The sequence below is a fragment of the Drosophila arizonae genome, chromosome 3, assembly GCF_054131065.1.
Source record: "Drosophila arizonae isolate 15081-1271.41 chromosome 3, UAZ_ARI_1.0, whole genome shotgun sequence".
NCBI classification, from domain to species: domain Eukaryota; kingdom Metazoa; phylum Arthropoda; class Insecta; order Diptera; family Drosophilidae; genus Drosophila; species Drosophila arizonae.
Window position 1 is genome coordinate 878,714 of NC_142923.1, and position 11,666 is coordinate 890,379.

At 41.9% G+C, this 11,666-nt stretch overlaps 1 protein-coding gene across 1 annotated transcript; it reads left to right on the forward strand.

Moving 5' to 3' along the window:
* The first annotated feature begins 5,438 nt into the window (after positions 1–5,438).
* Positions 5,439–7,412, forward strand: LOC108611693 (lipase 3). The gene is made up of 3 exons (XM_018004457.2): positions 5,439–5,619; positions 6,151–6,870; positions 6,943–7,412. Exons 1-3 carry the CDS (start codon positions 5,509–5,511, stop codon positions 7,336–7,338), a joined length of 1,227 nt encoding a protein of 408 aa, XP_017859946.1. The 5' UTR covers positions 5,439–5,508; the 3' UTR covers positions 7,339–7,412.
* The last annotated feature ends 4,254 nt before the right edge of the window (positions 7,413–11,666 follow it).

The window sequence follows — 11,666 nt, forward strand, 5'->3', positions numbered from 1 at the left end:
ACATAACAATACTTGTATATATAGATATATATCTCCTTGAAATGGCGATTTGTTCTAAGCTAAGTTCATTTTTTTTTTTATTAATAGCTTAAACAATAATTCAATATAAGAACCAATAAATAAATACAAAATAGCTATATAATAAAATTTAGTTTTTATTATTATATTTTTTACAAAGAAATTTATTTAGCTTTAACTCGTAATACTTTGCTTTGCAGAATTCAATTTGGTTTTTGGTTGGTTGGTTGTGTATGTGCATATATGCTAAAAATTATTTAATATTCAGGTACTTAACATTCAGTTGATTTGCCTAATTGGTTTCATAACACTTCGCACTTGGTCGATAAGCGGCAGCCGTTGCTGAGCCAAAGCCGAGCTGCCAAAGAAGGTTGCGAAAGTCAACTGAGGCTGAGGCTGAGGCTGATGCTGCTTCCTAATGAAGCGCCGCTTAGGATTGCGGCAGGTGGCAGTGGAAAAAGGAGCGACGGAGAGAGGGAGCGAGGCATAGCAGTGAAACAAAAACAATGCGAACGCAGTTGCAACGTTTTGTGGCACAAACGATACGAATAATTAAAATCCGTGCGATGTGAAGAGAGGCGAAACCAACTAATTGGTTTTGCATGACTTAATGGCGAGCCAAATGCGGGTGTGTGTGTGTGTGCAGATGTGTGTGGGTGTGTAACGTGCCACAAGTGGCAAGTGGCGCGAGAATCGTGTTGCCCATTTGTTGCACAAATGATGTTTGTTGCATGCAAAAAGTCAACAGCAATTTGCGCTTGTTTAGAGAAAACACACACAGCTCGGCCTGCAACATGCCCCAAAATGTGGCAACATGCAAATTGCGAGCTATAAAATGGTAAAATTGTAAAATTGTGAAATTGTAAAAGTTTCGTTCAGAGCGAAATAATAACTTGGCTTAAAAGCCTGCAAATGGCGCCCAAATAATGTCAAAGATTTGCCCCAGGAATTTTTGGCACGCAACGGAACAGCAGGGGGGAGGAGGGGGGAGAGGGTGGCTGTGGGAGACTTAGAGCTATTCATATTTATATGCAACTGACAGATACACACACACACATTTTGTATGCTACAGTTGCTGGCCATAAGTTACTTTCGGCCATATTTTACAATTTATTGCGCCTGTCAATTGCGAACAGGCAGCAAAATAAAAGCCAAGCAGCCAAGTTATAAATGTATCCACTGCTATAAATAGATATATATATATATATATATATATATATATATATATATGCACGATATATACTATATATATAACATATTGTGCATATATGAAAAAATACTCGTAAGCAAATTTATTCTGCTGCACTTTGATTTCGCTCGTCGAGCAGCGGGAGCGGGAGTGCTCGACTGGGGAATACCCAGAGCCCTAGATAGACGGATGGCTAGAGCTGGATCGACTCAAGCGGTCTTTCTACTCAGGCATTCATATGCCTAGTGCTGTCTGCCACGCCTTCTTCTCGCTCGTCCATCATACCCTCACTCAGCTCCCTTTCTCAAAGCCAAGGAAGTGTGCAAAATAGTTGTGCAAAAACTTTGGGCCAAAATAAAATCTGTGCATTCATAATAAATTGCTGGCAGAGTTGCTGCTGCTGCTGCTGCTGCTGCGATTCCAGGCGACATGGCAGACAAATGGCAACTCTGGCAGCGCCTGAGGCCAATTTTTGCGCATGCAACAAATATTTTCACTTAGCTCAACTGCAAAGTGGACAAATAAATTCGAAATAAATTTTGATTTGAATATGATCTACGATTCGCTTTTGCATCGAGACATTTCCAAAGGAAAATTCAAGTGAAATAGTCGCTGTTAACAAAGTTCCTAACACGTTTTATCAGCATGGCAATTCTTAGAGCTAGTTTTATGCAAACTAATATCAAATTCATATGAAATGCGATTTCTGTCAAAATTCCTGCTGCAGCCTCAAGTGAGTCTGTGAGTTGAGGCATGAATATATATATATAAGGGTATGTGTGTATGTCTGCACACATTATATCTAAGTTGTGTAGTGAAATCTAGACTACAAAATCCACTTCAACTGCAAGCGAAGACATTTGCTCATGAAACGACCTTTCTATGCGATTATCATAAATCCAAGTCAGCAAGCACATATTCAGATTTTCATAACGTGGTAATGATTATATATGTACATATATCTCAGCAAGTACAGTACGCAATAATGTCCTTCACATTAGCTCCCTCCTTCGCAGTAGCATTCTCATTAATATGTATCGCTTTCTCTTTCAGTCTGCTCTGCTATATATAACTCTCTCACTCCGTCTCTATCTCAGTCAATTTCTACGTGTCAGCCCTTTTAACTGCTTCCCTTTCTCTTTCGTTCAGTTCTATATATTATTCAAAACCCCGATTCATAGACCCTATACCTATTTATAATCCAAATATATACACGTATCAGGGCCTCTGCTCACATGTCCCTCATTCCATTAGTAAAAGAAAATCCGAGCCGAAAAGTCCATTCCGACAGCTGATGGCTCAATGCATAGCCGTTGGTAGTTGACCTTTGCACTGTGTCGGCTTTTATTTTTAGCAAACCAAACCTCTGATGGGCATGCATTTTCAATCGATTCAAGAGCGCAGCACGTGCTCGAGGCAAGCAGAGCTAAATGGTTTATAAATAAGGAATCGATAAACGATATTAATTTATAATTGCCTGCAAATGGTCGTCTGGCTTAAAGCTGTGCTGTCTCCCTCTCCCTCCCTCCCGCTCGCTCTGTCTCACTCACACAGCGAAGCCAAGTGGCTTTTTGACTCTGGCCATTAACATAAACCTGACACGTTGCCAGCACCGCCTGCTGCCGCATTGTCAGTGGCAGAGTTAGCACTCGACTCGGGTAGGGTATTGGTAGGGCAGGGGAGGGAGGGGGGTCGCTTGCCTCAGACATTGGCTTCAAGATTTATGATAAGTCACGAGTTTGAGTGCTAAGCGATTTTGGCAACGGATCGTCTGCTAAACATTTGCAATTATTTTCCCTCGCCTGATTGTGGCTCGTGTGTTTCTTTGCTTTTCTTCTTCTTAGTTTTTCTTTTTGCTATTTGTGCAATGCTCATTTAACAATTCGGTATTGGCTTAACAGCGTCGGCAGCCAATTAAGCCAACTGCGACGAGCTGATGGAATTACGAGGCGTGTCAGCCCAAGCTGGCCAGAGTGCGAGCCAAGGGGGAGCTGCAACCGCAAGCAATTTACGAACGAGCCTCAATATCTATCTCTAGCTCTATCAAACTCGCATTTGCAGCAGCCTAAATAGTTGCACTACCTGACCATTTATAGATACCCAGGGAAAATGGGCTGTGGCAAGGGGTATACAGAAAAGAGTTAAGCATTTCTTAAATGGTAGAATTATGCCAAATATCGAAATAAAATATTTTTACTTTGATCTCTAAAGAGCTCTCTCTGAGAGCTGTAGGTATTAACTTTGATATAGAAACTCTCAGAAAAACATTTCGCTGCATAAAACCAATTTCTCCCAGTTCTTCGCTTATTGTCGTACATGCTCATCTAGGATATCTTGTAGTCTTGTCTACTCGTGTGACCCTCACATATCTCTCTAGAGAGCATCCTTCTTATCATACACTTAACTTGCAATAAACATATGCTTGTATAACATCCAATTTTACAGGGCATCTCGAAGTCGACTTCTCGCATCAATATAGTATATGTAGCATACTCTTTAATCATATTTTCAGTCTACACATAAGCAGGGTATATTCTGTCATCTACTCTTAACAATATTTCAATTTGTTATAGTTATCTACCGATCTTGTACAATTAAGCTTAGCAGATATACTCAACCCATTAACAGGGTGTCTTCCAGTCGACTACTGAATCTCATCTCCTCGCTTTACATACGCTAGAGTACAACATACAACTATATTCAGCCTGTTTACAGGGTATATGCAAGCTGACTACTCGTAGCTGTCTGCCTTCCTCTTCCCTCTTCCCTTCTCCCTCTCCGCTTACCTCTCTCGCACCTTAGCTTTTTCTACAATTGCAATTTTCTGTATGCTTTGCAATTTGCTATCGGACGTATTTCCACTTTTTCCTACGTTGCCTCACATAATTTCAATGAACCGCATTTACATTCGGTCTTATCTACTCTCTCTCTCTGTGTCTCTCGCCCACTCCCCCGCTCTCTTTCCCTCTTTCCCTTTGGGTTTCCATAGGTTTATCTGTTCTGCCGCATAGCCATGGCTTTCAAGCGTTGACAGTGTCCTCGGCGCCCCCTGCTCTCCGCTCGTCGCTCGCTGCTCAATGAATTCGCATTGTTGTTGCTCGCAGTTTTGCGGTTTTCGGCATGCTTAATGCCAATCTCCATGTGGCACATGCACATCCACACGCGGCGCCACAGACAGCACAAAAATCGCAGCAACTCAGGCGCATTTCGTAGATACGCGCACTCTGTGCATCCATCGGCCGCCGGCGGCACCTGCAAATAGGCGCGCGATATGCATGAATAGTCACTACAGCGGCCAGGTACTTCGCTCTCCCTTTGGAGCCTTCCTCTATCCGATTGCGACTGCAAGGGCAAAATTATGAAAATCAATCAAATTATTCTGCTATAAATTTGGCAATTGTTCTTGGTAGAGAACAAAGATACACTATAGAGAGATAGACAATATATAGAAACCTATGGTGGCCCTTAACACATGTCAACTTCTTTGTTTTAGCTATAAAAATACTCAAGTCTTATTTTTAGCTGATTAAGAACTAAAATACCATACAAAATGTGAAAGAAAAACGATTTTTTGAATACAATTCATTGATGAATTTGCCATGTTATATTTATAATTTACGAGAGGTAAAATCTCTGTCCAAGTACTCTTAGCCCTAAAAGCTATTATTAGAGCACATTAGCACATGTTATCTGTATATAAACTCAAATATATCATTTCATATATTATAAGAGGCGTATATTGACTTTGAATTTCATATCAGAACAAAGCCAAAGAGCTTTAGCTCTTATCAAAGTATTCGATATGAGCGTGTATTGATTAGTCGATTACACCCGAACATTATTTTCTATATATACTGGGGTTATACATTTCACAAATCATTATTAAAACATAATTTTAAAAGATAGGATAGCGTCACAAGAGCTGATCCAAAATTATTTGCACAGAGACAATTTAAGCTGGAGCTGGTGCCACGAGTCGCTGGCTCGATAATTGATAATTGGATTAATTTATGATTTGTTTATGTCACACGAATTCGCGAGGCCTCTGGCCCCCCGTGGCGCTATCAATGAAATGTTCTAGCTGATTACAGCTCACAATAAATCTCACGTGGATTATCTCATCATGAATAGAGCGAATCGAGCAGCTATCGCGACGGTTCCAGTCAAGTGGCCAGCAATCGTTAGATAAGATTGGGACAACATTTTCGGTAATCAAATAGCGCTATAGGTAAATTTACTTTGCTCAGTTTTGCGCTTACTGTGTAGGTGCCCGAACGTGGAGTAACTGAAGGATATTCGCAATGCTGAAGCAAACGCTGCTCGTCCTGGCGCTGTCCGCTCTCAGCGCAGCTGTGCTGGCTGCTGATTTTAATCCTTTCATCGATATACCATTCAAGAGAATCAAGACTTCGGTGAGTGCTGCATAAAAAGCTTACAAATGAATCTGCAATGGGAGTAGCTAAAATGGGGGTAGCTAAAATAGGGGTAGCTAGAATAGGAGCAGCTAGGGTAGGGGTAAGGACTGCTAGAGTAGGGAGCTGAGCGAATTATCGTGTTGAATTCGTATTCACCTGAGATAAAGTTTATAGAGTGAGGTCAAACTAAATGAATAATAACAAATTTTGTGAATTGAGTTCGATTCTCAGTTTTATGCATTCGAAGTGCTCAACTTTAGTCCATGGTATAGACAACCTATTAAATTTTTCAGCCATTCAGCTTGACTAACTAGTATGAACTAAAAAGTATTCTTCTCGCTTCATTAATCAACTATTCTGTTTATATTCCATTTAAAAACAAACTGAACTAGAACCGGAGCTACACACCCACTCTCTCTCTCCCTGTCTCCATCTCATTAAATGAATCACGCTTCCATCTCTAGCTGATTTCAGTCAGGGCTTTAGTGAATGTTAAGCAATGGCTTTGGCCATTTGGCCATTTTGCAGGCGGAACGCATCGAATCGCATGGCTATCCGGCCGAAACGCACGAGGTGGTAACGGAGGACGGCTATGTGCTGAACATGTTCCGCATACCGTATTCACCGAAGCTGGCGAATGGGAACGCACAGCGTCCGGCCGTGCTCATACAGCACGGTTTGTTCAGCTGCTCCGATTGTTTCCTGCTCAATGGGCCGGACAATGCTTTGGCCTACAACTATGCGGATGCGGGCTACGACGTCTGGCTGGGCAACGCCCGGGGCAATATTTACTCACGCAACAACACCAGATTAAGCACGAGTCATCCATATTTCTGGGCATTCAGCTGGCACGAAATCGGAGCCTACGATCTGCCCGCCATGATAGATCACATCCTGGCGACGACCGGCGAGCGGGCGGTGCACTATGTGGGCCACTCCCAGGGCTGCACCACCTTCTTTGTGATGGGCGCCTTTCGGCCCGAATACAATGCCAAGATAAAGACCGCCCACATGCTGGCTCCGCCCATCTTCATGGGCAACACGACCACTCCCATGGTTGTATCCCTGGCTGACTATGTCGGCTCGCCCGGCCTGGGCGCCGAGCTGCTGCAGAACCAGGTCTTCCTGCCCATGAATCCGCTCATTCAACGCATTCTGGACACAGCCTGCAGCAATGATCCCTACTTCCTGAGCTACTGCAAAACCCTGGCCATGCTGTGGGCCGATGGCGTGGGCAACCTGAACGTGGTTAGTACTCCTCATATTCTGACATTAAGTGCAGATCAACACCGGTCACTGACCCCATCCCCCTCCTCCTAGACTCTACTCCCGCAAGTCGCTGAGACCCATCCGGCCGGCATTTCGACCAACCAGGGCATCCACTTCATACAGTCGTACGTGTCCAACGAGTTCCGTCGCTACGACTGGGGTCCGACCAAGAACAAGGCTACCTACGGCACGCAGGTGCCGCCCTCCTACGACATAACCAAGATCACATCCCAGGTCCATCTCTATGTGGGCCTGGCCGACGAGTCAGCCAACGTCAAGGATGTCGCGCGCCTGCCCGCTCTGCTGCCCAATATGAAGGAGCTCTACGAGATACCCGACGAGACGTGGGGACACTTGGACTTCATATTCGCCAGGCAGGTGAAACAGGTGATCAACGATAGGGTGATTGCCTCGAGCAAGGCCTACGATCAGCTCCACGCCAATTGATCGCACGCAGTTGCCTAATCTAATCGCAAACAACTTGTGGACATGGTCTCTAAATAAACTTTACGCCAAAACGACGCAAATCTCTAACTGAATGAGCTACGTTTAAGGATAAGCTAACGGGGCCGGGTGAGGCAGAGAGAGAAAGAGAGAGAGAGAGTGTGTGTGTGAAAAGTTAGAAAGATATTGTATATCTTTGCAGTCTGCAGCGGCTAATTACACAACGTTTTAGCTACCCCAGTGTCTTCTGCTCCAACTATTTTATATGGATACCCTGTAGCTATAAAAAGGGCTTTGTGAGGTATCAGAAAAACTATAAATGAGATTACATACCTGATATCCGATTGAAGTCAGCTCTTTGCTCTACCTTTCCATAGATTTTACCAGAATTTTTATTTAATTTCCAGTATTCTGAACTGGACGGGATATCATTACAGTAAATATATACATATAATGTTGGTGTAAAATCATGTCTGTATTCTAATCGGGCAATAATATACTCCATATTCCATATTCCAATTTTATACAGGGTATCTCCCCATCTATCATACCCCATTTAAGGCCACTTAATTGTTCGTTTGTTTGTTTGCTCTGCTTTTCTTCTTTTTTTTTTTTTTTTTGGCGTTTGTTGACAAAGTTTTTCGCCAAGCACGTGGTTAACACCAAGCACAAGTTATCCGACAGTCCGCGGCGTGCCGGCAAACGGAAAATGCGAAACGTGAGAGGGGAAACGGGAAAGAGGAAAGGGGGAAATGGGAATAGCTGACAAAATTATAGTAATTAGCGTCTGGCTGGACCGTCGACCGGCGCGAAGTGCTGCAAATATGTTTATAATTGTGATTTACGGGCTTGAGGTAAACTAATCGAATGAGCTCCCCTATGAAACTATAAACTGAATTCTAATTATCGATAGAACTAGCTAATCTATGACTGGGAAATGGGGAATTCCATTAGCCGAGTGCAGCATTATGTGAAATGTGAAATGGAGTTAAAGCGCTTCCACTGAGTGGAGACGGTGTACATATATACATATATATATATATATATACATACATATACATATATCAGTGTTGATAGAGATAGTTATATATGTAGATATTGGTATAGTGATGGATAATGACAGACAACTATAAATCACTGTATGAAGAGATAAAAAGTTGTACAAACTGCGTTAGCTAAACATAGATTGTGAGGGAGGAAAAGAGAGAGAGACCAATTAGAGCATTTTCTTAACTCTAACTCTGTCGCCTTTCTCTTCCCTTTATAATCCCTACTCTGTGAGCCTCTCTTTCCCTCTTTCCCTCTTTCTTTTACTCACACCCTTTGTGGGTAGTATTTAGAAATTTAATGTTGTATAAGCAACAAACAATTTCAAGTTTACTTCTGAGAGATACTGCGTAATTCAGAGGGAGAGGGAAACTTTGAGGGATACTCCGAGAGTGAAAGAGAGAGCTTATTGGCAAAGCTGAACCGCAGGCACCGAAGCAACGGAATATTCATTAATGACAAATTTTTCATGTGGAAACTGAATAATGCAGATGAGGATGAGGATGGGGCTGACTAAGACGATTTAAATGAGAGTTAGGATATGAGAGGCTGCAGACGATAAGGTTGAATGCATTTGAAACAAAATAATAAAAACGGAACGAAAAAGAAGTAAATAAATAAATGCAAACCACATTAAAGAAATAAAAATATTTAAAAAATAAAATAAAAACAAAAATAATATAAAATTTATAATTTAAAAAATTGTTTAACAGTTAAAAAAAAAAATGAGTAAAAAATATTTAATGAGTAAAAAATTAACATTCAATTTATAAAAAAATCGAAAAAATTAAATCACAAAATAAATATATTAAGTATACACAAAAGGAATAAAGAAATATAAATAAATACATTCTCTATAAATCTTAACAAAATGAAATATGAACCAAAAATGAAAATTAGTAGCCTGTCTCTCGATGAAAGGCCCTTGTGCCACGCCCCCATATGGTGATGTCAGCCACCATTTAGATATAAGTAAATATGAAACTTAATCCTTTACTGCACATTGCCAATTTGGCGGACAAGTGGCAAAAGGCAAAAGGCAGAGAGCAAAAGGCAAACAAAAAATGCGGAAAACGTATTTCTCATGCGGCAATGTCAAAGTTTTTGCTGCAGCAGCGAACTGGTTGCCTCTAAGTGGCAACATCTTATATTTTTTACATTTCTTTACTTGCTTAAACATGGAAATAAATAAAAAGGAGGAAAAGAAAAACAGGCGACAACAATTGCAGAAGTTGCGTTTCGCGTTTGGCGAATTGAAAAATTTGCGCCGAAAAATGAGAAAATGCAAAGTTTGAGATAAAAACAAGAGAAATCTAGAAGAAATTTTACAAGTCGGCGTCGACTGCGCTTGCCAAAATGTTTATTGTCAAAAAGTTGCAACAAAAGTTTTTCTCTCTCCCTTTTTTTAATTTATTTTGAATTTTTCTTTTTTTTTTTTTGCGCTCACTTAGCCCAGTTAAAAGAAGCGCATTTATGTAAATAGCCAAGAATGTTTATGTAAATGCGTCCAGCTAAGTGAGTAAACACACTGCGAACGTTGTAATTTAAGCTCTGACATTTTGTTGACGCGCAAAGTTTTTCCATTTGCGGCAATTAACGTGTCATTTGCATATTAAATGAGTTGCTCAACATTTGCATAAGCTGACGAAATTTCAAATTGTAACCGAAAATTTGACAAAGTAAGCAGTGCAACCGAGAGAAACTTGGCTAGGTGAACTGCTTGCTACGAAAAGCAGTGCTAGGCTGTGTCAGTATAAGGTTGGAGACTTTGAAGGCTGTGCCGTGACCAGTATACGGTTAGAAACTTAGCTAGCCCAATATTTGTTAATAGTATTAAATAATGTAACAGTGAAATATATATGTTGTTATACTGCAACAATAATATTGATTAATGATTTCCATATCTTTATAAAGATCACTGTTTATTTTGCTGATTAGTCTCTACATAGACCAATTAATCTCCATTCACAGCGTGTTTTTCCTCTAGGTATGAGGTTCGAAGCTTAGCTAAGCCATATAATATAAGTCAATTATGTGAGAAGCTATGAGCAAAATCCAAAGACACTTTACAATTATGCGTTATTCTATATAGTAGTGGCTCTCTCTCTCTCTCTAGTACCTACACCCTCTATATATACACATCCATCTCACTCGTTATCCCTTACCTCTTACCTTCGTGTCTCTTCATGCCAATTCATTTCATTCCCTAGGTAGCATTTACTTTCGAGAGCCCAACGCTAGATGACAAGTTTGAAACGCTGCCCTTTGGTGTTTCTACATTTGTTGCTCAAAAAACAAAAGCTAATTGGCCAAAACGAGGGACATGAGACGGACTGAGACGAGTTTATTGACTCGCTGGGAACCCGAGCTGAAACATAATTGAATGAACATATCAAATTTCAATCAGAGCTAAATCTTATTAAGAGCAAAGCAAAATAAAAATAAAAAAAAATAGCGAAAATGAAGAATAGCAATAGCAATAACCACAACAACAACAACAATAGCGACAATCAAACGCCCCGCAGCTAATCAGGCTCTAATGGCGATAAATATTTCATTCCATATATTTTGGCAGATCGCACGAGCAGCGCCCGCAGAGCCACGCCCACTTTGCCTGGATGAAGCTTCTTCAAGCGTCGCCAGACAAAGCCAACAGGCAGCAGCAGCAGCAGCGCATGCCAGACAAAATCTGCGGTGCGATCGACAATCGTGAAGCGCAGACCAAGCGACGATGCTGATCGGTCGCAGGGGCAAGGCGGAGGCAGACACAGAGGAGGGGCAGGACCACAGCCAGTTGGTCAGCTCAAGGCGTTGCCTCTAACCTGCTCCCCCAACCCTGCCCTACCTGGTTGACCCTGCCTTTTGCCATTTTTGTGTTATGAATCGTTCAGTTCTTAAGCAGATGGAGGAGGCGAGCATGGGCGGGTGCGACGACACGGATGAGAGGAGGAGACGAGCAGGAGGAGAGGCTGAAGATGAAGAGCAGTGTGTGGAGGACGCTAAATATGAAAATGCGGGAGAGGAGCTGTAGGAGCAAAGGTTCAGGCTAAGAGTGAAACTGAGGAGGAGTTTTGGGTAGGGACTGATACAGACTGAGGGGAAGGTACAGGCACTCGAGAAGCAAGAGGACGAGACAAGGGTTGATACTGTGGGTGAGCATGAGTCTGGAGCTGAAGCTGGAGACGGCCCTTAAGAACGCAACGGAACGTGGAGGAGGAGGAGGAGGAAGAGTAGGAGAAGTAGGATATGTCTGGACATGAGCATGCTGCCTGCCTGCCATTATG

Coding starts and splice junctions, on each gene's coding strand:
- LOC108611693 (XM_018004457.2), top strand. CDS start 5,509: ATGCTGAAGCAAACGCTGCTCGTCCTGGCGCTGTCCGCTCTCAGCGCA. Junction 5,620..6,150: donor TCAAGAGAATCAAGACTTCG/GTGAGTGCTGCA, acceptor GCCATTTTGCAG/GCGGAACGCATCGAATCGCA. Junction 6,871..6,942: donor GCGTGGGCAACCTGAACGTG/GTTAGTACTCCT, acceptor CCCTCCTCCTAG/ACTCTACTCCCGCAAGTCGC.